The sequence below is a fragment of the Macaca mulatta genome, chromosome 8 (genome assembly GCF_049350105.2).
Source record: "Macaca mulatta isolate MMU2019108-1 chromosome 8, T2T-MMU8v2.0, whole genome shotgun sequence".
Classification (NCBI taxonomy): domain Eukaryota; kingdom Metazoa; phylum Chordata; class Mammalia; order Primates; family Cercopithecidae; genus Macaca; species Macaca mulatta.
Window position 1 is genome coordinate 152,621,284 of NC_133413.1, and position 27,840 is coordinate 152,649,123.

Genomic DNA, 27,840 nt, shown 5'->3' on the forward strand with positions numbered 1-27,840 from the left:
TGATCCTTTGAAATGTTTTGACTCTTACTTTATGACCCAGTCCATGGTCAAAATCTGGAAATATTCTGGTTGTACCTGAGAAAATGAGCGCCCTCTATCTGTGTAGAAGAGGGTTCTGTAAGTATCTGTGAAGCTCAGTGTTGGTCGTCAAATTTTTAGGTTTCCTGCTGACGCTCCCCATCAATCTCTAAAACGATGTGCTGAAACCTTCCACTGTCCTGACAGATTCATTGATTTCCTTCTGTAATTCTACCCACTTTTGCTTTATGTATTTTACTAAGTGTATAAGGGTTTAGGATTTTTCATCCTCCTCATGAGCTGAACCTATTCTGGAGTGACTCCAGTATATCCTTAATAAATACTTTTTGTCTTAAAGTCCATTTGTCTAAAATTAACATTACTACTTAAGCTCTCTTCTGCATTGCTTTTGATTGGCAAATCTTCACACCTTTCCTTCCAATGCCCCATGGCCTTGTGTTGGAGTGTCTCTCTTGTCAATAGCAGAGGTGTTATTTTTTCCTCCAACTTGACAGTCCTTAACTCTGATGAGCCCTTTTCATCTGTCTGCATTTATTTTGCTCACTGGACAATTCCAAATGTTTATTTGTGTTCTCACCCTGTCCTGCATTTTTCTTCTGTATTATCTGCTTCTCCTTTTCTTTTTGTTGCTTTTTTCCCCTTCTCCTTTCTATTCAACATAGGTTTTTCTTTAATTGTATTCTTATTCCATTTTTACTGATTTGGAAGTTATATACTCTAATACTCTTCTTTTAGGTTACCTTAGCCTTAAGTTTCTTATTTACTTTCTACTCGGTTTTTGTGTGTGTATAGTTCTATGAAATTTTATCATGTATATAGATTCATGTCACCAGCACCATGTTCAAAATACAAAACTGTCCCATCACCACAAGGCTCTCCTGCAGCCTTATACAGCTGCACCCCACCCCATTCCACTTCCCTAACCCTTGACAACCAGCCACCGCTCTGCCCTCCATCCCTATAATCTCACCCTTTCGAGAATGTTACAGAAATGGAGTCACAAAGCATGGCCTTTTCGAGACTGGCTTTTTCACCAAGCACAATGCCCTTAAGAACCATCTGAGTTGCTGGCATTTCCGAGTGGGTTCCTTTTGTTCCTGGGTAGAGCTCCGCTGTGTGGCTGTGGCAGTCTGTTCACCTGCTCACCTACTGAGAGGCACAGCAGGGCTTTTCCACTCTGGGGCTACTGCAGATAAAGACACGATGAACATTTGTGTGCAAGTGTTTGTGTGAACGTGAGTTTTTATTTCTCTAGGATAAGTGACCAGGAGTGAAACTGTTGGGTTGTATAGTGTTATGTTTACGTTTTTAAGAAACTACAAAACTGTTTTTCAGAGTGGCTGTAACATTGGACATCCCCCTCAGCAGTGCATGAGTGAGCCATTTCTCTGTATCCCTGTACCTCTTAGTCACTTTAGCGGCAGGCAGTGGCATCGCGGTGTGGGCTTAATGTGCATCTCCCTCATGGCTACTGCTGTGGGGTATCTTTTCATGAGCTTACTTGCTACCCGTATATCTACTTTGGTGAGTGTTGGATCAAATTGTTGTGCACTTTCTGATTGAATTGTTTTCTTTCTGTTGAAATTAGACAGCTTTTTATATATTCTGGATACATCCTTCATCAGATATGTGATTTGCAAATATATTCTACTAGTCAGTGGTTTCTCCTTTCATTCCCTTAACAGGATCTCTTGCAGAGCAGAAGTTTTCAATTTTGATGAAGGAACCCTTGAGCTTTTTTATGATGTACAGTTATTAGCACAGGCTAAAATTAATCAGTATTTAACTTCCCTGCAAATAATACAGAGAGCTCAGAATATTTGAACAATTCTTCACATTTAAGATACTATCATTGTCCAGTAGTTCTATCCTTTATAAAAATTCAATTCCACAAATTAGACATTCTAGTAATTATGGACTTTTTAAAACCTTAAGGAGTATTTGGATTTACTTATATATTTATCAATTTCTTGGTTCACTATTCTTCTTGCATTACAGATACTCTTTCTTGGATTCCAGTCCTTCACCTTGAAGTCCTCGCAGTTTTTATTTGGATAGAATGTCTGTATCTTGCCTTTGTTCTCTTAAAGGTAGCCTTGTGGCCTTGTCAGTTGCAGAATTCTAAGTTGACACTGACTTTCTCTCAATACTTTGTAGACACTACCATTTTCTGGCTTCTTCTGTTGCCAAGGTAACATGAAACGTCAGCAAAATTGTCATCACTTCTCTCTTCTTTCAAATTGCTCAAGGCTTTCCCTTTCTTTTGTGCTGTTCCGCAGTTCATCCACAATGTGTCCAGGAAGGTATTTCTTTCTTTTTTTTTTTTTTTTTGAGACGGAGTCTCGCTCTGTCGCCAAGGCTGGAGTGCAGTGGTGCGATCTCGGCTCGCTGCAAGCTCCGCCTCCCGGGTTCACGCCATTCCCCTGCCTCAGCCTCCCGAGTAGCTGGGACCACAGGCGCCCGCCACCACGCCCGGCTAATTTTTTGTATCTTTAGTAGAGACGGGGTTTCACCGTGTTAGCCAGGATGGTCTCGAGCTCCTGACCTCATGATCCGCCCGCCTCGGCCTCCCAAAGTGCTGGGATTACAGGCGTGAGCCACCGCGCCCGGCCCAGGAAGGTATTTCATTTATGTATTCCGTATACATACGGAATACATGGTGCTTCCTGTGTCCATGGAATCACAGGTCACATCAACAACCTCTTCACACATTGCTTTCCTCCATTTCACTGATCCTCCTCTTCTGGGACTCCCAGATGACGTATGCTGCATCTCTTGTTCCACTATCCCCATCTCTTCATCTGTCATAGTTTCTATTATCTTACCTCTCTTTGCAATATTATTATTTCTTTAGAAATCTTCAAGTTTGCTATTATTAACTTCATCTATGTCGACTATGCTGCTTAACCCATCCGCAAAGTTCTTCATTTCTAAAAGCTATACTGATCTTTCACAGATTGGCCTAACCCCTTTTTAGAATCTTATTGCTCATTTTTGTGATTTCATCTTTTTATTTTAAAAACTATTTCACAGAAATCATATTCTGTCTGATTAATTTCAACAGCTGAAGTCTTTTTGGGTCTAAACTTGGTATTTTTGCTCTTGCTGGTTCTTCCTCCTGCTTTTTTCCCTCAACGGCTTGCCCCGTTACAGACTAAGTGATTTCCAACTGGAGGCCCAAATGATTCTTCTTATGTGGGTATCCCAAAGGCCTGACTAGGGGATCTTTTCTCCAGAACCTTCTGCTTGGATCCAGGATCCACAGGTAGACCTGGTGCTTATTTGGGCTCAGGGCGAGCCTGCCTTTCCTTAGCTTCCCACGCTGGCACGTTAGGCTGGGGAGGGGAGACGGAGTGAGGGGCAAGACCTTGGCTATCGGCTCATCCCTTAAGCCAGCAAAACATCTAAGACCATGGCTTTTTCCAAGTTAAGTTGTTGTATCATGGAACAGCCCTTCCATTGTCCAATCCACCATTCCTCAGGAGCAGATCTGCAGAAACTTCCTCGTTTCCTGAGATCCTCCAGGGCAGGCAAGCTGGCCATGCTCATTTGAGCCAGATGGATGAGGCACCTGAAAACCATCCTCACTCACCTGGAACGCAGCACCGCATAGGGAAGGGGCATGAACTTGGAATCCAGACACCTGGTTCAAGGCCTGCCTCTAGCACTCTCTGTGAACCTGGACATGACCCTGCAGCTTCACCACCACCCCTCCTCCACCACCATGGGCTCTCAGTCTGTCTGTAAAATGGGGGACCTAGTGAGGGGACCCGGGCTCCCTAGCTCTGACGGGAACCATCCCTGCCACTCCTCCAGCCTCTTTTCTAAAACATGCCTCAGAAGACCCTGCAGGCAAGCTCTGCCACAGAATGCCACATCCCGTTTCTCATCACAGACTCACCATCCTCCCAATCTCTCCTGGTAAACATTTGGGCTGCCTGGGGGATGGAATGCAAGAAGCACAGCCCCCGAGGTGAGCAGTGTGGGTGTGAATCCCGCTGAAATCCCATCCGGGACAGGTCGGCAACCTCGAGGTCCTCCTGGCTGCCTCTGTCTCACACGCTTGCTAAGAGCATTCCTTCCTCAAAAGCTCTGATCCTGACGGGCTCCCGTTGAAGCCAAGACCACAGTCTCCTTCCTGGCAAACCTCAGGCCCCCCCCCGGCCCACATCCAAGAGAAGGGGTTTCCAGGCCCAGGTCTGAGGGTGACACTCCTGGACCCTTCTGGTTCCCCTTTCATCCAGAAACACGCTGCCCTCAAGATCAGGCATGGCCTCTGCCCTCCCTGCGTGCCGCCTGCCATTCTGTACCCTGGCTGGATGACGGAGCCTTACGGACAGCCATCTGCTGTCCTGGCCATGCTCCTGCCTGGCCTCTTGGCATCTGAGCGGCTCTTAGGAAACTGTCCTAGAGTGCAAAGGGCACGTGTGCACTGTGGAGACACATGGACCAGGACTCGCCCATTCTGCCCCTAAGTTCTCGAGTCTCTGCTCCTCAGCCACAAAGCAGAGGTGGAGCCGGCTCTCCCTGCCCCTCACTGGCTGCAGTGATTACTGCCAAATCACCTTGGAGGCCTCTGCTGTCCATCCTGCAGGGAAGCCCCTGACACTCTAGACTGTGCAATCCCAGCTCTTTCAGTGCCCCAGCCTGGCAGATTGCACGCCAAGCATCCGGTCTCACACTGCTCACCTCGGGGGCTGTGCTTCTTGCATTCCATCCCCCAGCATCCAGTCCCTTCCGTTTTAGTAACAAAATCCCCATTTGGGGCTGAAGCTGTGTTTTCCAGCTTCTAAGGCAACGAAATGTGGGCATCTAACTCCCAGTCAGTGGGCTGAGATGCAGGCAGAGATCTCCTTCAAGGGAGTATGTGTGACCTTCCTCCATTCCTTCCCTACACCCTGCTACCTGGAACACGAGTGTGACGGTGGAGTTCTGCAGCCATCCTGGGCCATGAGGGCCATGGCAGAGAAGGGAGCAGAAAGACAGCTGGACCTCTGAGGACTGTGGCCCTGCCTTGCCAGCTCCAGGTCACCGATGTCCGTGACACAGGAGCCATGACGCCTGTCCACTCTAAGACACACTATTCTCTGTTTCCTACCAAATGCAGTTATATCGATTTTTAACTGATACACAAAATAACTTTCATCAAATATGTATTGACTTGCTTAGTGTATGTTTTCTGTAGCACACGCTAAGCTCAGGAAGGAGAGGCCCCAAGTCTGACTTGGTTGCTTCTGTATCCTCAGCACTTAGTAAGGGCTCAGCCCAGAGGATACTCCCAGAAGATGCCTGGACTGACCAGGGTCAGGGCTGGGGCCAGAGCTTAGTGTGTAATTAGGATCAGGCTCAGTGTGTGATCAGAATCAGGGCCAGGTCTGTCACCAGGATCAGGGCTAAGTCAGTGACCAGCACCAATGCTCCATGTGTAACTGGGGTCAGGACATAGTCCAGGACCAGGATCAGGGCTCAGTGTGTGACCAGGGTCAAGGCTCAACATGCAACTGCAGTCAGGACACGGTGTGGGGTGAAGGTTGGGGCTCAGCTAGGACCAGAGTAGAGGCTGTATCCAGGTTAAGACTGTAACGCAAGACAGAAAATACACACGACCATACGAGGCCACCGTTAGCCGTGCTGGGTATCTTTATTTATTGAACTTTATTTTTTGTAGAAGCAAGGTTTTGCTGTTGCCCAGGCTGGTCTCGGACTCCTAGCCTCAAGCGATCTTCCTGCCTCAGCCTCCCGAAGTGCTGTGATTACAGGCATAGCCGCTGTGCCCAGCCCATGGTGGGTATTTTTAGTGGACAAGAACTCAGAACGAAGATCTACAGAGGCTTCTTGGAGGTGGAGGGACTGAGGTCAGCTGGTTTTGCAGGATAAAGCCAGCTTTCCCGAGTGGAACCATCAGAGTGGAGGCCCCGCCTAGAACCAACAGCAGAACCATGTGCACCTACAGAGGGGGTAGCCTGGAGGGAGGTCAGGTGTGCGCAGAAGGCAGCTGGACATGTGGCTACACCTCAGGTTCTCTCACAGACAAGAGTTACTGACACACCGCTGGCTCCACGGAAAAATGCGGAGTGAGGAAAAGGCCCCTCCCTGCTCTCAGGGACGCTGTAGTCTTGACTCCTGGCTGTGCCAGAGCTTCCCCAGAAGCTGCTGGGACCAGCATGCTTCCCACTCAGGCCAGTCAGCCAGCATCTTGCTCCTGGGACAGGCTTTGGGCCATGGGAGCCAGGCAGGGGCCGCAGAGGACGCGGCTGGAGGCCCCAGACCAGTCAAGGCCCAGGCTGGTCCCGCCTCCTGCTCCTGCTCGCTCCCAACAGCTGTCCAGGCTGGGGGGGCTGCAGACTGTGCCCTGCTGTGCAGGGACTGGAGATGGGGCAGCCCCGCCGAGGGATCTCCCAAGAGTCAAAGGAAGTCATGGAGGAAGAGGATCTGAAGATGCAGGGACGTGCCCGGACCCCCGCAGGGAGGCTGAAAGCAGCGGGGCCTGCCAGGCCCGAGGAGCAGGCTCCAACTCATGTACTCCTCGGCAGCCGCACTGCTGCTGCTTTGTTATTTCATGCTTATGTAAAAAAATACTTTTTGCAAGAAAAATCTACAAGTACAAAACATCATCCCAGCCCCATACAGTACCAAGTAATATATGGGCATAGATATATATATAGCTTTATGTATTTATAATAACATAGAAAATCGGAGAGAAATTATTCCAGGCTCATGGGATGCGGTTCCCCTGGGCCAGAATCAGGTAGGACACAGGAGCCCTGGCCTCCGAGTGTACACGCCCATGAAGGGGACAGGGGCTTTCAGGAGTCACGCCAGATCACAGTCGGGACCTTTTTAGGGCCTGGCCAAGCCACCCTTTCCAGAGCTCCGGTGAGCAGGGGGCCCCGAAGTGCATCTTCCCCACCTCCCCTGCCTCCAGCTGCCTGCTGGGGCGCTGGCTGCAGACTTCACAGCCACTGCCACACGGGGTTGGAGCCTCCAATAGCATCATCCCTGAGTAGACCTGGTCCACTGGGCCCCACAGGTCGGCTCTCTGCAGACTTTCCCTGCAGGTCACCACACTCCACAGGCAATGGCAAGGACGCAGCACCATAGGTACACAGCCCACGTCCTCTCATCCTTCCGGTCTCCTGGACTCGAGCTGTCCCGGCGCCCTGGAGACCCAGTCACTGCACCTCTCCCCTGCCTGGACTCAGCAGGGGAAAGACCGGAGGCCCTGCTCCTGCCCTCTGGCTCTGCTAGCACCCCCGACTAGCCCTATATCTCCTCCTCCACCTTCAAGATCATCCCTGAGAAGACCTCGAGCCCCGAGTGGGCACCCTGGGGGCTGTCCTGGGAGCCTCCAGCAGGCCCCTGGGCCACTCCACCAGCAGGACCAGCGTCCCGGAGTAAGGGTGAGGCTTCCCTGGCGGGGCGTGCTTCCACCAGCCTCTCGAGGGTCCGGTTGAGGGCCTCCACACCATCGGCCAGACGCTGGCTCTGCTCAGTCAGCTGCTGCAGCAGCAGGTTCTGCTGGGCCATGAGTGTGCTCTGCTGCTGGGCCCAAGAGGAGAGCAGGGCACCCTGCCGCCGGTGGGAGTCCAGTAGTCGCTGCTCAAACACGGACGTTTCAGATGCTGCCACTGGGGTCCTCCTGGAGGGCAAGGGAGGTGCTGGCGCTGAAGAGGGCGGGGAAGGCTGGAAGGACCCCATGAGTGTGGTTGCTGGTGGGGTGGAGGCTGGGGAAGCAGGTGGGGAGGGTGAGGAGGTGGGTGCATGGAAGACTCCTCGTAAGTCCAGGGGGTCAGGTTCAGGTGGGCTGGGCCCTTCCAGGGTCCGCAGGGGCAGCCACAAGCAGCTGGGGGTCTCGTCCTCCTCATCGGCTAACAGAGGGAGACAGGGAAATGTCAGCCTGCATGTCCAAAACCCAGTGATCTGGGGGGTGAGCACGGCGCAGGGACAGTGCCCACGTGAGGCCTCTGCACTCGGAGCTGTTTGGGTCTCACGATGCTCCATCTGCAGTGGGAGTTGCACCCGTTGTTTGAGAGATGAGGAAACAGACCCAGAGACGTGGGCACATTTACTCTAGTAGTGCTGGGACTGAAGCCACAGCCTGTCCAAGTGCAAAGCCTACGTGCCCACCCACCACAGCACCACTTGTATGCATCCTCCCACTGACTCCCTTGTGCTCCATCCGCTCGTCCGCCTGCCCTCTGGTCTACCCACCATCCTGCTACCCAGTGTCTATTCCTCCACATGGACGGGCCTGCCTTGTCCACTCATCTATCTGTCCACCTATCTGTTCATCACTGTCCAGCCATCCCCCTCCAACCTCCTCTTCCTTCTATTCATCCATCCATCCGTCTACTCACCCATTTATCCATGCTGTCTGTCCATCCACCCAGCCACCTGCCCATCTGTATCTTCCTCCTTCCACCTATCCACTCTCCCATCTACACCTTCCTCCTTCCATCTACCCATCCACCTGCCCGTCTACACCTTCCTCCTTCCACCTAGTCACCCGCCCATCTACACCTTCCTCCTTCCATCCACCCAGCCACTCGCCCATCTACACCTTCCTCTTTCCATCCATTTACCCACCCATCTACACCTTCCTCCTTCCATCCACCTATCCACCCTCCCATCTACACCTTCCTCCTTCCATCTACCCATCCACCTGCCCGTCTACACCTTCCTCCTTCCACCTAGTCACCCGCCCATCTACACCTTCCTCCTTCCATCCACCCAGCCACTCGCCCGTCTACACCTTCCTCTTTCCATCCATTTACCCACCCACCTACACCTTCCTCCTTCCATCCACCTATCCACCCTCCCATCTACACCTTCCTCCATCTACCCATCCACCTGCCCATCTACACCTTCCTCCTTCCACCCAGCCACCCACCCATCTACACCTTCCTCCTTCCATCCACCCAGCCACTCGCCCATCTACACCTTCCTCTTTCCATCCATTCACCCACCCATCTACACCTTCCTCCTTCCATCCACCTATCCACCCTCCCATCTACACCTTCCTCCTTCCATCCACCTATCCACCCGCCCATCTACACCTTCCTCCATCTACCCATCCACCTGCCCATCTACACCTTCCTCCTTCCACCCAGCCACCCACCCATCTACACCTTCCTCCTTCCATCCACCCAGCCACCCACCCATCTACACCTTCCTCCTTCCACCCAGTCACCTGCCCATGTACACCTTCCTCCTTCCATCCACTTATCCACCCTCCCATCTACACCTTCCTCCTTCCATCCACCCACCCAGCTACGCCTTCCTCCTTCCATCCACCCGCCTGTCTACACCTTCCTCCTTCCATTCATCCACCCATCTACAACTTCCTCCTTCCATCCACCCGCCCATCTATACCTTCCCCTCCTTCCATCTACCCGCCCATCTATACCTTCCCCTCCTTCCATCTACCCACCTGTCTACACCTTCCTCCTTCCATGCACCCGCCCATCTACACCTTCCTCCTTCCATCCACCCACCTGTCTACACCTTCCTCCTTCCATGCACCCGCCCATCTACACCTTCCTCCTTCCATCCACCCACCTGTCTACACCTTCCTCCTTCCATGCACCCACCCATCTACACCTTCCTCCTTCCATCCACCCACCTGTCTACACCTTCCTCCTTCCATGCACCCGCCCATCTACACCTTCCTCCTTCCATCCACCCACCTGTCTACACCTTCCTCCTTCCATGCACCCGCCCATCTACACCTTCCTCCTTCCATCCACCCACCTATCTACACCTTCCTCCTTCCATCCACCCGCCCATCTACACCTTCCTCCTTCCATCCATCCACACACGCATCCATTCTTCCAATCATCCGTCTGGCCATGCCCTTGTCCATCAGGTACCCATCCACCGGAGTGAATGTCCCCAGGAAGACAAGAGGGTCAAGCTTCCCTAGGGCAACACGGAGAGGCCTGAACGTGAGACACAGCAGATGTGGGCTCCAAGGCCAGCTCGGCTTGGTCTCAGTAGCTGTGCGACCCTAGAAAACACCGTCCCTTCTGCAGGCCTCAAATTCGCAGTCTGCAAACCAAAGGCCTGGCTTCACAGTCTCTGGGTTTGGGGTCTCTGACCCTCCCAGCTCCCTGGGTGTGGAGAGTGGGTGAACAAACGTCCCTCCCTGACGCTCCCTGGTGAGTCCCCCGGGGGCAGGAGCAGGCGGGAGCAGGACAGTCTACACAAGGGTGACTTCATGGCCGCCTCCTGGGCCTGTGCCCTGCCCACCTCCTCTGCAGTGTGGAGGGTGCCTGCTCTGCCAGGACCAAGCCCACAGGCTCACTGGGAATGCAGCAGGGCGTCCACGGCACAGGTGGCTGGTCCAGTTGCCACCGCCCTCCTTTCCTCCTCCTCCTCCTCCTCCTCCTCCTCTTCCTCACTGTCCCATCGTCCTCCTGCCGTCCCAGGCATCAGCGCTGCTTCTGACCAGGTGGTCCCAGGGTGCTCAGGAGGGGTCATCTTGCTGGCTGGCTGCTTTCCTCTTGAAACGAGGCCCTCTGCGTGGTGTGGCCCTGAGTTTCTGGCGAGTCCGCCTAGCCCATCACCAGAGCCTCCACCTTCTGCCTCCTGGAGGCCCCTGGGCCTAGCTGCCCTCAACGGCTAGAGGTGGCGGGCCAAGGGCCAAGGTCAAACAGCCCAGAGCTGGCGCCAGGAGACCCAGCCCCAGCCCTGCCTCTGACACCATCCTGCAGATGACCTTGGCACAGCTTCTCCAGGTCTTGTCTCCCGGCCTGGCGTTCACCAGCTGTCACCAGGGGCCAACCCTTAGTGACCCCGACCTGAGTCTGATGGCCCCCGACAGAAACAGGGAGGCCCGAAGTAGGCCCAGCCTCGCCGTTACCACACACTCCCCTGGCAGTGGTGCCCGGACTGGGCCCCGTTAGGGAAGCTCAAGGCGGCCCTAGCCTTTCCCCTCATTCTCCACCCAGTCAGGCCCTTGCGTGGTTCCAGTCAGGACCTCTTTCCCTCTTGCACCCCGAGGCAACTGAGGACCCTCTGCGGGCACAGCCGTGATATCTCAGCGTCCTGGGGATGTGGCTCCTCTCTCATCACACCTGCCTGTGATGTCCTGGGCTCGTCAGACTCTCCCGGACCCCAGCCTCACACACTCCACCATCCCGTCTGCCAGTACTGCCCCTGCTTCGCCGTCAAGAGTATGTGCTCTCCTGGCCCCAGCTGGCCCAGGGCCTTCTGCGCTCCCACGGTGACCCATGCCACCCTCACCTTGCTGGACTTAATGTCCAGCCTGCCTGGCCCCTGGGACTCCTTGAGGAACAGGTTCTGGTCATCTCTGCCTGTCAGGGCCAGTGGGGAGCACCAGGCCACAATGGGGACAGAGATGGTGAGGGGAAGACAGTGGCTGGGCCTCCATCTCAGCTGGGCCACAGTCGCCAGCCAGCCTGATCTCTCAGGTCCTCCTGTGGTGACCACAAGTCAGCAACAAGGCCCAGTGAGTGGCTGGTCCTCAAGGCAGCTCCAAGTCCCACTTCAAGAAAATAAAGGCCTGAGCTTTCTTGTTCTCTCTGAGCCACTGACATGCCCCAACCACAAAGTCCCCTCCGCAGTCCCCGGCCCCAGGATGGACACTGAGCCGCATGCCAGCATCAGCATGGGAGGTGGAGCGGGAAGGCCCCAAAGGCCCTCCCCCCGGCTGCACCCAGGATTCACGGGAGAGGGCGGCGTGGGGCACACAAGAGAGGAGACGGTGCCGACTGCTGTGGGCACCACGCAGACCACTACTGCCGCAACCCCGCCACTCCCAGAGCCCCCAGGGCACGGGTAGTGGACTGGTTCAGAGGAGGCCTGTGGACAGGCCTCTCCCAGGCACAGGGCAGGGCCTGGGCCCCTCCAGACAGACAGAGGGAGGGTTGGAGGACAGGGGACGGAGGCCGGGCCGGCCGGGCACTGTGGCCCTCACACGGACTTACTTGGTGCCGGCTGGCTCCAGCCAGGAGCTGGCGGGCTGCCTCCGCATGCGAGGACGCAGCCTCAAGGCTGGCTTCAATACTATCTGCAAATCAAGACAACAGAAGGCAATTACAGATGGAGGCCCAGCCGCCCCTGCCCTGAGGGCACCCCAGAAAGGCAAGCCCAGGGGAGCCTGAGCCCAGGGCCTCCAGAGGAGCGGAGGCTGCAGGGATGGGTGCTGGGCTGCCAGACATGCCCTGAGGGCTCTGCGTGGTGTGGGCAGTGAGTAGCAATGACATTAGAACGGAAACCTGGAGGTGGCCCAGGGAAGGGGACTCCTCAGTGCCCACACCGGGTGGGGCAGGAAGAGCCCACCCCGGAAAGGGTGGGAGTGGCAAGGGGAGGTCAGGGCTGGGGTCAAGTCCTGCTCGGTCATGACCCTGACTGGGCAGGCCCCTCCACTGTGGCCACGGCCCTCTCTGAAGGGGCAGAGCCCCTGCCTTAATGTCTGTGGAGCTGTGACTGGGCTGATGGATACTGGGTCTGCAAGCACAGGGCTCTGGTTGGCCACACACACTGGCCCTTGACTCAGCTCAGGGAGCTGATCAGAAAGTTGTGCCACCGTGCGGGGCTCACAGGAGCCGGCGCAAAGCCGAGCTAGGGCTGCAGCAGTGCCGCCCGGGGCAGCCACATTATCAGGGCCCACAGGAGACACCAGACCAGGACCAGGGCAGCCCCAGGGATCCGGAAGATTCCACACCACCCCGCGAGCAGCAAAATGGCAGTACCAGGTGCTACACGCACCTAAGCCGTCCTTGCCCCACAAGGAAGGCAGGGCTGGCTGTGGGCTCGCAGCAGTGAGCGGCGAAGGCATCGCCCCCCGCAGGAGCAGGGCCTGAACACAGGTGCTCAACCTGGGCAGCCCCTGGTGCTCTGCATTCTCTTCCACCCAAGGGAAGGACACGTGCCACCTGGGCACCAGGACTGCGGGTGCAGCCCGGGTCTGCAACAGAGCCAGATGCAAACACAAGCACGGGCAAGCCTTCTTCCCGGAGGGAGGTTCCCTGCAAGGCCTGCCTCCAATGAGGCAGCTGGAGAAGAGCCTGGGAGGCAGGACACCTAAAGAAACTGTGCACCTGCAATGCCCACCTGGGCACGGGCCTGAGCTGACTGAGCCTTAGGAGTCTTAAGGCCTGGGATAGAGGAGCCGTTACAACCACAGGGACTGCTGCCAGGCACAGCATCGCCTCCGGCCTGGCAGAACTGGTTCTGAGGGAGGAGGGTCCTCAGAAAGACAAGGCCACTGCCCACCATCCCTACTTTCATCACGGAACTGTGGCTCCATCTCTGCAAGCCCCCCGGGCAGGAGGTAGAAGCCACGAGCCCTGCCTTCAGAAGCCCCCACCCAGGCCTCACAGGGATCATTGATCCCTTGGTCACCAGCTCCACCCCACCCTCTCCCCCAGCCCAGGGCCCTAGTGAAGCCGCAGGCACTCACAGACATGCCCTGATCGCCGCATCTGGGGGCTCCTGCCCCAGCCAGGGAGGGGAGAGCCAGGCTCCTGCACAGGAGCCAAAGCCCGGAGAGGGTGGGTATGGGTGACGCCCTCAGCCACTCCTGGAGCAGAGCACCCCTTTGCTCACATGCAAACAGCCACCAAATGAAATCGGCTCTCTATGTCCTGCCACGTTAGGGTCACGACCCTCTCGGCCAATGGAGGAGGAGAGGGAAGGAAGATGGGGCCAGAGGTGGGACAGATCCCCCTACAACTGCCACCCAGGAGGGACCAGCCTGCCAGGGAGGAGGTGCTAGCCTGGGCCCGGGCAATGCCCTGCTCACATGCAAAGGATCCACTTTACACCTTCAGGGGCAACAGCCTGGCCTCGCTTCTGTCACTGAGAGGTGAATGTGGACACTGGAGAGCATTTGCCAGCAGAGACAGGAAGGCCACGGTGGTCTGGGCTAACACAGCTGGTGCTGGACAGGCCACGTGCCCTGGCTGGACACTTTCTCTGCCCCGTGACCACAGGCAGCCTCAGCCAAGCCCTGGATCCCACCCTTGGACTCAGTCGGTGCCCAATCCTGCTCTACACCAAGCCCTGGCCCTGGGGACTCTGATCGTAGTATGTGACCTGGAGACCCACCCTCAGAACGCGGCTGACGTCCTGCTGCTCCAGGGCTGCATGTGCGGGCCACAGACCCAGGACGGTCCAGGGAGCATTCTTAGCCAGCGTGGCACTGCCCACATTCAAGACACATCACACAACCACTGCCCAGCTCCGCAGCCAGCAAACATCTCCCTTAGCGCCCAGGCTGCCAGGTGGGCACGCCATGTCCCGCCCCAGGGTGGTGTGCAGAGATGACAAGGGGAGGGAGGCTGCTCCTGTGCTCCTGGCGCTGTGCAGCCCTGTGTTGCTTGTGGGGTGAGGACAGGTTCGGTGCGTGGGCCCTGTGGTACTGAGCGACACTCCAATACTTCATCGGCCATCAGCCCTGGGCCCGGTGGCTTTGCCAGGTCTTGGGAGACTCCCGGTCTGTGGGGTCAGCCCTGCAGAGCCACAGGCCCTGGGCACCTGCCCCTCCCAACACAGGGGGTGCTCCACGGGGGCCCCTTGCAGATCCCCGAGATCCAAAAGTCCAAGGGATACCCAAGCACTAGACCAGGCCTCCAGGAGCCAAAGAGAGCCTTTGGTGCCGCCCTTCCCAGACGCTCGCAGAGCAGGACACACACCTCAAAGGAAACTGCCTGCCCAGCGGCCTCAGGGCACAGGGACCCCTGTGGAAGACCCCCATGCACTGTGTCAAATTGCTGCCCCCAGCCCCACAGCCGTGATCAGCTCTGCAGGCCTGGCCCTGCCCAAGCCCCGGGCAGTGCTGCTGCAGAGCGGAAAGCATGGCCAGCTCAGGACACCTGGGCCTGCAGCTGGGATGCCCCTATCCTGCCATCAGGCTTGGCAGCCACTTCCCTCTCCCTGCCTCGGCGCCCACAAGGGGAAGTCCAGCCCTGTCCCAAGCACTCTCTCGCTCAGGAATTCAACACATGTCAGTTGCTGTCAGCAGCAGGGCAGGTCACTCAGAGCAGCCCACAGGCACCAAAGACTCCCGTGATGGAGGTGAGCCCAGCGTCCAGCGGACCTGGAGTGGCTGATCCATCAGGGGTCACAGAAGTTGAGGCTGGGCCTCAGTCTAGGGCAGGGAACCACAGGGTGAGCAAACCTGAGTTCCTGCAGCCTCCAGGGCTGGGGACTTGCAGAAAAGAACTAAGCACCCGGGCCACACCAGTGCTACCCCTGCTAGGCCCTTCCTTCTCAGTCCCATACCACATGTCCACCCTTGCTGTGAAGCACCCCCAAACCAGGTCTGCCTCTGCCCATAGAATCCTGGGCTGCAAGAACCTGCCCTGCAGGAGACAATGTGGCCTCCCTGGGGGTGGATGCAGCCACCCCTGGCCTGCACAGGCCTGAGAGGAGGACCCAGGTCCTCCTCCAGCCCCACCCCATCACGAGGCCCACTGACCAGGCCCATCCCCCAAGCCCCATCACAAGGCCCACAGCCCAGGCCCCTTGTCCAAGGCCGGCCACAGGGTTGGTGGCACCCTGGGTCTACATGCATCTCCCAACCAGCCCGGCCCACTCTGCCCATGGGTGTCCCAACCTCAGGCACCGCTGTGAGCAGGAGCAGCTGAGATGCCCCAGAACTCCAAGTTCTACCATGGCTGCCAGTGGGGGCATTTGAGGCCAGCCCCTGCCTGTCCAGTGAGGCTGAGTCCTTCTGTCTACTCTGTGGCCCTCAAGAAGGAGCTGGTCCTGCTTCCAGGGCTTCGTCCCCCAAGTCCTTCCAGCAGCTCCCAGGAAGGGGAGAGTCCAGCGCGGCTCTGCTTTGAAGGCTGGGCCACCATATGCGGAGGACGGCGAAGGAACTCCTGGCGCGGTGTCTCGAGGAGGAGAGGAGGTGCGGCGGGAGGAGGCACGGAGGCGGCACAGAGCCAGCATCACCCTCGGAGCCAGCGTCACCCTCAGAGCCAGGGGCAGCTGGGGGCTGCAGACAAGGCCCAGACAGACAGAAATGCCTGGCTTCCGGTGGTCCCTGGAGTGGGCCCGTGGGCTCAGAAGGGGGCACAGCGTGTCCTGAGAGGCTGAGAGTCACTGGATAGCACCGCATGTGGGGCTTCCACGTGGGCCCAGAGGTAAGGGCCTGCAGAAGGAGGGGGAGGCCACTGCAGGCCAGAGCGAGGCACAGCATGGGGGAGAGGGTGGGGGAGAGTCAAGCTGGGGCCCAGGCTCCTCCCTGGCTCTGCCCAAACTCCTCAACAGTGACCAATGAATGGACAGGTCACCTCCTGCTCCCTGGGGGTTGTGGCAAGGGCCAATCGGCTGGAGGTGCATATGGGCAAACGATCCTCCGGCCTGCTGACTGACCTTGCCTTCTCATGGCAGCCATACCCTGGGGCTCCGGGGCTGGGGGAGAGTGGAGGGAAGCCCTTCTTCCCAGACACCCCTGTCTTCAGACCCTGGGGCCAGCCGGGCCCTGCTGCCCTGCCCGGGAAAGTGAGGCCTTCTCCCTGCTGGGACCCACTGGTTTGGAAGACCTGGCTGCCTAAGGACAGCTGTGCCCACTGCTGGACTGCATTCGGGAGGGGAGGGCTGCCTGTGGAGAAGAAGGCCAGGCTGGGACCCAGGGCCAAACAGGCCTCCTGGCCACAGGACATCAGGCAGGAATGGCAGAGGCCAAGATGGGGGCCTTGGAGGGCACCAGGGCACCCAGGGCTGCACCTGCTGCTGCTGCTCATCGGGGAGCTCTGCCCTCGCCTCTGTCCCCACCAGGCACTGGTCCCAGCGGCCACCTTGTGACCCTCCCCACGGTAGTGCTCCTCACTCAACAGTGACGTGGAACTAGGCCCCAGCGTCCCATCTGGACACCCGGTGGGCGTGGCTCGAGGTGGCGCCTATGGTTGAGCCCCTTGGCGGCACATGCTTGGCAATGCCGGGAGGACCCTGAGCTGGGACCCCAGGCGTGAGCCGCAGCCCTTCCACTCCAGAGACAGGCAGAACCCCCCCGGCCCCAGCCCTTGGTTTCCCCACCTAAAAGAAGAGAGGCCAGGAGGGTGGTGGGCCATCTCCATGGGCCTCTGGGTCTCCCTCAGAGGGTCTCCCTCTTGGGAGCTGGTGCGGAGAGCTCACAGCCCACTTGCCGGCCCTGCTTGCCCCAGGGCAGGGTGGTCCCGGGGAGGCGGGCTGTAGGGAGGCCACTTACTTGGCAGGGGCTCCGTGGCTTGGCCCTCGCCCTGGGGACCGTGGGCAGAGAACGTCTCCGCCACCATGTGCTCCACCGGCGTGAGGACGAGGCCGGGGGCGGGGCCCCCCTCCGCCAGCTTCTTGCGCACAGCGCCTCGCAGGTCCCGCCACTTGTGCTTGAGGTCACCCAGGTCGCGGCGGCAGTAGCCCAGCGCGTTCACTGCCTGCAGGATGCGGCTCCACACGCGGTGCTTTCGGGCAGGCGTGCCCCGCAGTGCCCCAAACAGCAGCGGGTAGTGGCGCCTCACCCTCTGCACCAGCACCTCCGTCTCTTGGGGGCTGAAGTTGGGCTTGCGTGTCTTGGTGCGGGAGTGGGGGCCTGGCCGCAGGGGCGTGGAGCCCGGCCCGGCACCCGGCAGCAGGGCCACCGTGGCCGGCTCGGGGCTGCAGCTCTGCCGGCACATAGCTTTGCTGCTGCTGGACCCTGGAAAGGCACCAGAGGCTGAGCAGGGGGCAGAGACCTTGGGGAGAGCAGCCAGGTTCGGGGTCACAGGTCATCACAGGCCTTGCATCTGTGCACAGCGGCCAGGCCTCGCGTCGGCACCCAGCATAGGCAGCCTGCATCCATTGTACTGGGCCCCTTGTGTCTCAGCCACTCTCTGGGCCTCCCGCCTGTCCACCCGGCAGGTGCCCTCTGGCCTCCCTGGGGCCCTGACCACGTGTGGTGGGTCAGCCCTGGTTTGTCCCTCTCCCCACGACTGCTCCCTTCCCTGAACTGCTGGCATGAGTGCCCCCTCAATGAACCCGTCACTGGGACTGGGTGGGCACCTGGAGTGGACAAAGCACTCCACACGCTCAGCATATCCCAGCCTGCGACAGCTGGCCAGGGGCAGAAGCGGCTACAGCCACCTCGGGAAGCTGACAGTGGGGAGAAGGCAGGAGGGCAGGGAGACAGGAGGGTCCTGGGGAGAGGAAGCAGTAAGGGACTGATAGGGCAGCCCAGCAGGCGCCATATGGGGCCACGGAGCAGCTGGTAGCCCGGGCTCCAAGGGGATGGAGGGGCGAGCCTGGCCCAGCCTCGCCCCAGGGAGCAGCAGGGTGCTTGAGCCTCAGTCCCTCTTCTCCTGGGGACACAGCACAGCACCCGGGGAAGAGGACGCCAGCTGCATGAGGGTCTCCGGACACACTGCCAGTTGTCAGAGCAGGAGGGACCGGGAGGCTGGTCTCGGCACAGGCCCCAAGGTGAGGCCACAGCTTGGCCAGGGCACAGAGGGAGAGTAGGTGGGTGGGGCGGAGCCCAAGAGTCCTGGTGGGCAGCCAAATGCTTTAACCAAAGGCCTGTGGGCACCAGGGGCAGCCTGTGGGCACCAGGGGTAGCCTGGCTCTTCCTCAACTGAGGAAGAGAGACACCCAGCCAGAGCCGGGGGCCCCTGCCCTGCCAGCCTGGGAGCCAGGTCCTGGCAGCAGCAGGTCTGGACAGGGCGGGATCAATGGGTCAGAACCCTCGAGTGGGAGCGGGGAAGACACCAAAACACAGCAGGGATGGGGTCCCTATGGGAGGGGGGCAAGGTCAGCATCCCCTCGAAGGCCCCTGCAAACCTCGAGCCCCACCATGGTTGGGGGCTGCACAGGCAGGCCAGGGCCACTGTGTGACTACAGCAGGAAGAGGACATGAGGGACCCTGGCTGTCCACGAGCACAGGAGGCTAGAGCACACGGAGTGAGAACCGGACGCGGTCATCCCGGGGTTAGGGTCAGGGTTAGGGGGACCCAGAGCTTTTAGACCTCATGGTGAGGATCTCTCTAGGGAGGTCCATGGGCAACCCATGGAGACAGAGGGCAACCAAGGCAGGTGGGGGCACTGGGGAGCTGGCGGCCTGGGCGGGGTCACTGGGCACTGTGACCTCTGTCCCTTCTGTCTGGGAAAGCCCTTCCCTCGCCCTGGGTGAGGGTTCCTGAATGGAGCCTCCAGCCTCCCTGGCTCCATGCTCAGCCCCTTCATCCCGACCTCTTGCCTGTCAGGTCCTCGGCTGGCGGCCTCCAGCGGCAAACGGGCGGGGCTTCTCCGGGGACTCAGAGACAAGGGACAAGGCTGTGGGCCTCCCACTTCATGCCCCACATAGAGCCCGGCGCTAAGGTAAGGCCTGACCCTGGGCACCCGGGAGGCCCTGCTGCTTCACTTCCTTTTCCAGAGGACGCAGGGCTGAGGGCCCACGGTTCTGGCCGGGAGGTGTCCTGGCTTGTGGTGCATCCCATCTTCTCGTAGATGCAGGGAGTTCAGGACACCGTGCCCTGGCCGGGCCTGCACGTTCCCACGCCACTCTCCCCACACCCTTCCCAGCACGGGCACATCCACAGCAGAACCAGAGCTCTGGCCTCCACATCTCTGCAATCTCACAACCCTACCCACCCCAGAACAGCCTCACTGTGGGGAGTCTCTGGGCAGAGGCCCAGGACGAAGGCGTGGAGGCCAGTATCTGTCAATGAGCGGAGCAGGGGCCAGTGTCTGTCAATGATCACGATGGGGCCAGTGTCTGTCAATGAGCAAGGTGAGAGCTAGTGTCTATGAATGAGCGGAGCAGGGACCAGTGTCTGTCAATGAGCAGAGGCGGGACCAGTGTCTGTCAATGAGAAGAGGTGGGGTCAGTGTCTGTCAATGAGAAGAGGTGGGGACAGTGTCTGTCAATAAGCAAAGCGGGGGCCAGTGTCTGTCAATGAGCGGGGTGGGGGCCAGTGTCTGTCAGTGAGCAGAGATGGGGCCAGTGTCTGTCAATGAGTGGAGCAGGGGCCAGTGTCTGTCAATGAGTGGAGCAGGGGCCAGTGTCTGTCAATGAGCAGAGATCGGCCAGTGTCTGTCAATGAGAAGAGGGGAGGCCACTGTCTGTCAATAAGCAGAGGCGGGACCAGTGTCTGTCAACGAGCAGAGGCGGAGCCAATGTCTGTTAACGAGCAAAGGTGGGACTAGCGTCTGTCAATGAGCAGAACCAGGGCTAGTGTCTGTCAACAAGCAGAGGCGGGGACAGTGTCAATGAGCAGAGGTGGGGCCAGTGTCTGTCAGTGAGGGGAGCAGGGACCAGTGTCTGTCAATGAGCCGGGCGGTGGGGGTGCAGTGTCTGTCGATGAGCAGGGTGAAGGCTAGTGTCTGTCAATGAGTGGAGACCAGTGTCTGCCAATGAGCAGAGGCGGGGTCAGTGTCTGTCAATGAGCAGAGCAGGGCCAGTGTCTGTCAATCAGCAGAGGCGAGACCAATGTCTGTCAATGAGCAGAGCAGGGCCACTGTCTGTCAATCAGCAGAGTAGGGGCCAGTGTCTGTCAATGAGCAGAGTGGGTGGGCCACCCTGTGTGGGCCTCCCCATGCCCTTAGCCTTCCTGAGGGGCTGGAGGAGACAGGGCGGGTGGGGAGGGAGCAGAAGCTCAGACCTGGACTCCAACCTGGGCCTGGCTCCTCTTAGAGGCTGCTCCACCCACCCTTAGGTGAAGGGGTGAGGACTGGGGGCTGGCAGGCAGGCCCCCGGGGCAGCAGGTGGCCCGAGGCTGGGGCGGGTACCCACCGACAGCTTCTCCTTGCTCTGACACCATGGAGGCCAAGTCCTTGATGATCTGATTCACATCCAGCAAGTTGCTCTGTGGAAACAAGACAGCCACGTCAGGAGCAGGGCTGTGGGGCAGACACCAAGGGCACCTGAAAGTTCCCATGGAGCCTGGGGCAGACCCGGGCGGCACCTGCAGAACAAGGAACCAGAGAACAGCCGGGGACCAGCTGGTCTGTCCAATTCCTGTGAGAGAAGGCATGACTGGGCCCAGAAAGGGCAGGGGCAAGCCCAGGGTCACCCCAAAAGCCAGAGACAAGGCAGGGATCTGAGTGCTCCATCTCCTGACTCTTGAGGCCAAACCCCAAGCTCTCCAGGTGTCCCAGGGGCTGTGAGCTGCTTCCCTGGGTCTCAGGGCCTGTCTCCAGGATGTGCAGTCTAGCAAAGGATGGCATCCCAGCACCATAAAGGCCTGACCGCAGGAGAGCAGAGAATGTCTAGGGCAGATACGCCATCCCCACTTGCCTGAGGGCTCCTGGACAGAAGGTCTGCCTTTCCCTCTCTGTGTAGCAGCACTGAGCATGGGCCAGCACACAGGCACTGCTCAGCAAATCCTAAAGAAGTGGGATAGATGGACGAACAGGTTCAGAGAAGTGGACAAATGGGTGGATAGGTAGATGGAAGGATGACAGACAGATGGGTGCATAGGAGGTGGACAAATGGAATGGTGGATGGGTGGGTAGATGAATAGATGGGTGGGTAGATGGATGGGTGGGTGGGTGGATGGATGGGTAGGTAGGTGGATAGGTGGTTGGACAGATGGGTGGGTGGGTGGGTGGGTGTGTGTGTGTGTATGGATGGATGGGTGGATGGGTGGATGGATGGATGGGTAGATGGATGGATGGGTGGGTGGGTGGATGGATGGCTGGATGGGTGCATGGGTGGGTAGATGGGTGGATAGGCGGGTGGGTGGGTAGATGATGGATGGATGGATGAGGGATAGATGGATGATGGGTGGATAGATGAGTGGGCGAATGGATGGAAGAGTGAATGCACAATATGTGGACGGACGATGGACAGGTGGGTGGGTGGGTGAGTAGGTCAATGAGCTGCTAGGTGGATGGTTGCTCCACTGCTATCCAAGGACTGAGTGGCTCCACGAAACTAGTGAACACAGTAAGGAACAGAAACATGGGCCAGGAGGACTCTGGGGTATCCCTCCATCCCGGCATACTCTGCTGGCCTCTTCCATCTTCCATACTGTCTACCTTCACCCTAACTCCTTTTGCCCAGTAAAGTGGCCCTGATGATCCTAAGGGATGTGGTCACGCCACTCTCAGAGCACACACTGGGGTTGTGCTTCAGGCAGGGCACATACCATCCCTTCACACCTGGCACCCACCCAGGGGCATCCTAGCATCCATCTAACAGAGCAGGGAGTGGGGGCTCAAGTGGTCCCATGGCCTCCAGGGCCTCTCAGAAAGGGGAAGAGTTGGGACTCAGACCCCTGCTCACTGACCAGATGCCCACTCCTTCCCTGACTGCCATGCTGCACCTAGGATGGCTCCTTAGTTGGCCTGATGCATGGCCCTGGGCAAGCCTGGTCACCTCAAGCCAGGTTTGCTCACTTAACACCTGAACAAAACCAACCCTCCTCACACAGTGCCTGGCACATGGCTGGATTCCAGCCAAGTCCCGGGGAAGCTCCTTCAGGCCTGCTGTGACCCCTGCCCTGGCACACCCATCCAGTCAGCAGCTCATTCCAGAGCTGGGATTGATTTCCATGAGGGTCATTTCACCCCACTGCAAAATGTTACAAGGGAATTCATTTTCTCTTTAGGAGTATTCTGGGAAATGAAACCATTAGCATGATCTTAAACTGACACATGGTATCAACCGCAATTCAATTATGGGGCTTAAATGTGCTACAGAGGCAGGCGGTCACTCTGCAGGGACTGGGCAGTGGCTGCGAAGGTAGCGAGAAGGTGGCCCAGGGGTCATGGCTTCGGTGTGCATCTGCGGCGGCAATGGGGGCAACAGCAAATGGAAGGATGGGCGTGGGTTGGCCCGAGCCGGTTTCCGTTCTCATCACCACCACCTTCTGCTGCAGTGAGGCCACCGGCTCTGGAGACCAAGCCTAGGCTCCATCCTACGACGGGGACAGCAAGGTCATGAAGCATGGCTCAGCCAGGCGGGTCCCCATCTCCACAAGCTTCCCAATTACAGACCTGACCCCGTCAGAAGCCAGGCATGACCCCACCACCACCAACTTCGACCCTGGCCACTGAGCATACCCAGGCCTGGTGCACCCTGAGTCTGGTCTTGGTGCCTCATGGCCTTAGGGACTTGCAGGGGTCTTCCCAAGGGCTTCACAGGCAGAAGCATCTCCCCACACGGCGTGTGACTCACTTGTTATTGCCCCATTTGACAGGGAAGACGGAAACTGAGTCACTGAGAGGGTTAGTGACTGCCCAATGACACGCAGCTGGAAAATGCTAGAATCCGCATCCAACCCACATTGAGACAGCCTCCAACCCAAGTCACTACCACCACCAACACGGGGCGGCAACCAAGGCCGCCCTCCAGGACGTGGAACCCAGGACCCCGGCCAGATCTCAGGCACGGTGGGCCGCCCTCCAGGACGTGGAACCCAGGACCCCGGCCAGATCTCAGGGACGGTGGGCCGCCCTCCAGGACGTGGAACCCAGGACCCCGGCCAGATCTCAGGGACGGTGGGCCGCCCTCCAGGACGTGGAACCCAGGACCCCGGCCAGATCTCAGGGACGGTGGGCCGCCCTCCCGGACGTGGAACCCAGGACCCCGGCCAGATCTCAGGGACGGTGGGCCGCCCTCCAGGACGTGGAACCCAGGACCCCGGCCAGATCTCAGGGACGGTGGGCTTCCCTTGAGGACCTCCCATGCTGCAGCCACCAGCATGGGATGGGCCTCAAATGTGTGCACCAATGATTCAGCTTCCCACGAGCAGGAGCAGAGAAGGGCCGCACTGGCACGATGCTGTGTCCCTGGGGGGAAGCACGGCTCCAAGCCCCTGCCCTGGCCTGTGGGGAGGCAGCTTTGGTAAGAGATACCAGGCAGGGGTGTGGCTGAGCAAGGCCGAGTCCAGTGCCTTTCAGGGGCCTGGGACACCCAGCTGCTGGGGCAGGGTGGAAGACAGGCAGCTGTGAGTCCCTGAGGCTCCGCCTCATCGTTCCAGGCACGCCTCTGTGCGTACATGGCCACTGCACTGGGCGTTCCCTGATGACATCAGAGTCAACTTCCATAACCCCGAAAGCATGGGCTGGGACATGGTGTTCCCAAGATAGGCAGAGACGCTGTGGCACCCACAGGGCACAGATGGCCTGCGTTCTAGATTTTGGGGGCGGCGCCCAGAGACGCAGTGGCCGAAGTGATTTTCTGTCCCGTTGCCGACACTCACTGCCGCTGCCTGGCTTCACAGGGGGCTTTTGCTCCTCCAGGGCCCCAGGTCCTCCTGGGCAGAAGCGTTTTGTAGTCAGTGCTGGGGCTGAGGGTGGCTGACAGGAGCCGGCACTGGCAGGGCCACCTGCGATCCCCACCAACCTTACCAGAAACATGTCAGGCGCACAGACAGAGGAGACGGTGGGGGGCGTGTTCTCTGGGCTGGGGCTGCTGCCGGGGCTCCCGCCCACTCGTTGCTGGACTCAGAAGAGAAGCAGCAGGAACAGTGATAACTGCCCATTGGGATGAGCTAAGACACAGAATGTTAATCTGCACCACAGCCAGCTTGCGGGACACACAGACTCCAAGCCTTCAGTGCGGTGGCTGTGCCTCCTGTGAGAGGGACCATGGCTGCTGGCACCACGGGCTCATGCAGCCCAGCTTTAAGAGGCTCGGCCGGGCCGGCAGGGCTGGCAGGGCCTCAGGGCCGCATGCCAAAAGGTTCCCACTCCCTGACCTCTTAGGAGCAAACGCAGCATTTGTGTGAAGTCTGCTCGTTCTCATTTTACGTGCCCCTCTCTTTAAGACGCCTGGCACTCACACATCGACCTGGTCCCACTTCCCAGCAGACGGGTGAGCTGCCAGCCGGCCCAGCCCACTCGGAGGCACCTCGTGCCGAGGCGCTCAATGATGAGTGAACGTCGTTCACCTCGAACAAAGCGGGAAGCAAAGCCTGAACATAAGCTCGGGCTCCAGGCACGCAGCCACAGTTAAGAAACCCCTGACCCTTGTTTCTGGAAAATGGCTCACCACGGAGAACCACTGCCCACAGGCCCTGGGAAGGGCCAGCCGGACCCAGTCCTTCACTGTATAGAAGGGAAAGGATGCTGAAGTCGGGTAGCGAGCCTGGGGCCCTTCCCTGCTCCCCAGCCTGAGGCTGGAGACCACAGCTCCGCTATCCCTCCTGGCAACTGGGCCGGGATCTCACAGAACCCGAGAGAGCTGCTCAGGGCCCAGGCAGCCCCAGAAACCCAGGTCCTGCCACATCAGCCACATGGGCTGTGGGCTACGCACACACACTGTGCTGTCTCAGGATGGGGCAGGGTGCATCCTGGCCCTGAGGCCTGCCCTACAGGCCCCGGATGTGAAGGGATGGGCCACTTCCAGCACTTCCACCAGGCAGCCCCAAGCCTTCTGCATAGGAGCTTCCTGAAGGGAGCAGGAAGCCTGAGGCACTGCCTGCCTTTGTGTCTCTTCCTCCGTCACCATCACCAGAGCAGCCGGGACTTACTGGGGATTCTCCTTCGTCCTGGCCCAGTGCTGGTCTCAGAACGAACAGAGGAATAAAGAGCTGAACACACCCTGTGGCTGTGAGACAGCCAGGTAGGCACAGTGGGGCTGGGACCTGCAGCTGGGCCTGTCGCCGACAGTGCAGGCAGATCCCAAGGATGGGCCCAGAGAGAGCCCACCGTAAGAGCCAGAGGAGGGCCTCTCTGGCAGGCAGCTAGCATGGGTGGGACCCCTCAGGCACTGTGGGCCCTGGGCAGGCCCCAGCTGCTGAGAAGGAAGCTTGGGGCAGGCGCAGCTCCACCCCCAGGCACACCTGGGGGACTTGCCAGAGATCTGGGCTCCCCCATGGGCCTAGGTGGGAGCCAAGTTCTAGGCAGAAGCCCAGTCCTCAGTCCTGGGGTGACGGAGAGGCCAAGGCCAGGCCTGAGGAGGGTGGGGGCAGCACGAGGGGCTGGGGCTGCCCGGGATGCAGCCCTCCAGGGCAGCGGCAGTCCTGGTGCTATTCTCTGGGGACAGGCAAGCTATGCCCTGGCACGGCAGCCAGAGAGCGGGAGAGCGGGGGAGAGACCCAGAACTTAGTAGATGGTTAAATCATGCAATTATTTTTCAGACTGCTTCTAAAACTAGAACTCATTAAAAGCTCTCATGGAATTTTCTTTCTCTTCTTTCACTGGCACAGTGGAAAAAGTCCCTTGCACGAGACATCATAAAACCTTGGTGTGTGTATGCCTGTGTGTTCCCTTCACTTTCCAGAACGAGAAGTCAAAACATCACTGCATTTTTCTCTATCACAGCATCTCTTCTTATAATCAGGATCTTGGCAACCATCCACCTACAAAGACGACTATTCCAGTTAATGGAGTCACCAAACCGTATGCATCTATTTGTCCACTCTCTCATTTACAGCTAGAGATCAGCTAAGTCAGTCACCTTCAGGCTGTGCAATGCCAACCGCAGGGCAGGTCTGCTGGGCTCTGCCTGGAGCCTTGGAGCCCCGCCTGGGCCATCTCCGCATCCCATCCTCCGCCCTCCTAGGCCTGCCAGGTAGCCATGGCAACAGAGCAGCTGGCGTATTCTGAGCTCTGTACCTGGGTCAGGTGATGCCCGCTCAGGAGCTCCAGCAGGTGAGATGGGATTGGCGAGGGGAGCCCAGTGCAGACACGGAGGGGCAGGTAGGCAGAGCTGGTGGGAAGCAGACGCCAGCTCTGGACCAATGCCCCGGTGAGCCTGCTGTATGCTGGCAGTGGACTGAAGGGCACGCGCCTGTTCCCTCCGACCTCTCCAGTCCAGGGAGACAAATCACTGCCCGCCGCCCACTGCTCAGGACTGGTGTCCTCAACTGGGGATTAAGTCACTGGCTCCTGGGGTGCTGGCTCTTTCCATGCCTGGCTCTGGACCAGCGGGTGGCCTCGGAGACAAATCCCACCATCCTCATCTCAGAAAGGCCAAGCAAGAGTCGGCTCTTGAGCATCGCGGTGAGGACAGCCTCGTGCTGGAGTTGGGCACCTGGGCTCGAATCCCAGCTCCGTGGCGTGTGAGCTGCGTGACCCTGGGCAAGCGATGGGCCTGCTCCAAGCCACCATCATCTCTGACAGAATCAGAACGTAGGAGTGTTCACTCTCACAGAGCTCTGGTGTGGGCTGAGATGTATATAAATAATGGCAGCAGGACCCTGTCGTTAAACACGGAGCCTCCACGGAGTCGCAGGAAAGAAACACACTCACCCAGCCCCCAACCCAGCCCTCCTCCACCCACCCCACCCAGCACCGCCACCCACCCATTTGTTCATTCAGCAGCCACTGGGTGCCAGGCAGCGTCAGGCCGGTGAGCTGCCGCAAACACAGACGTGACCAGAACAGGAACGCCGCTGCCTCCACGGGCTTCCGTTCGAGTGGCGAGATGAATCCTAACAAGAGAACCCCACAGTGTGTGGGGCGAGCGCAGGAGCAGCGGAGGTTAGAGGGCGCCCCTGGAGTCAGGGCCTGCAAGCGAAAGGGAGCCAGCGGCTCAGGCGTTGGGTGTCGGGTTCTCTGGGTCTTGGGCAACAGGAACGAGGAGCAGGGGTGGCTGGGCCTGCCCAGGGAACTGTGAGACGTGCGGTGAGGAGAGAGGGCAAGGACAGTCCGTTGGGAGTCCAGGGTCAGCTGCCTCTCCTGCGGACGGTCACAGCAATGCACGTCCCCCCCTCCCGCCCCCTCACCCCCTTCAAGCAGAACATGATAGAAGGGACACTAGAGGGTTTCTGAGGCTCGGCTTCCTTCTGGCTCTGCCGGGGTCCTGGCAGCATCCTCCAGGGCCCAGCCTCCATCCCGGGAGGAAACCAGGCCATGGAAAAGGCCAAGCGTGGAGCTCCGGCCCAGAGCCCAGCCCACGTCCCAGCCAATAGCCAGAACACCAACACG

The 27,840-nt window shown here is 58.7% G+C and overlaps 1 protein-coding gene across 50 annotated transcripts in view; it reads right to left on the reverse strand.

Annotated features, from left to right (window-relative positions):
• TSNARE1 (t-SNARE domain containing 1) overlaps window positions 1–27,840 on the reverse strand; it is a 209,225-nt gene that overhangs the window by 65,115 nt on the left and 116,270 nt on the right. For 20 of the 50 annotated variants that reach the window (XM_077944194.1, XM_077944192.1, XM_028853022.2 and 17 more), the window contains 3 exons: window positions 20,753–20,825; window positions 17,222–17,686; window positions 5,657–7,907 (listed from right to left, as the gene is read on the reverse strand). In XM_077944194.1, the coding sequence (XP_077800320.1) occupies window positions 7,303–7,907; window positions 17,222–17,686; window positions 20,753–20,825 (1,143 nt within the window). In that variant the 3' untranslated portion in view covers window positions 5,657–7,302. Of the gene's footprint in view, window positions 1–5,656; window positions 7,908–11,987; window positions 12,071–15,622; window positions 16,163–17,221; window positions 17,687–20,752; window positions 20,826–27,840 lie in introns of those variants that run through there. The other 30 variants (XM_077944200.1, XM_077944199.1, XM_077944198.1 and 27 more) reach the window with 3 other exon arrangements.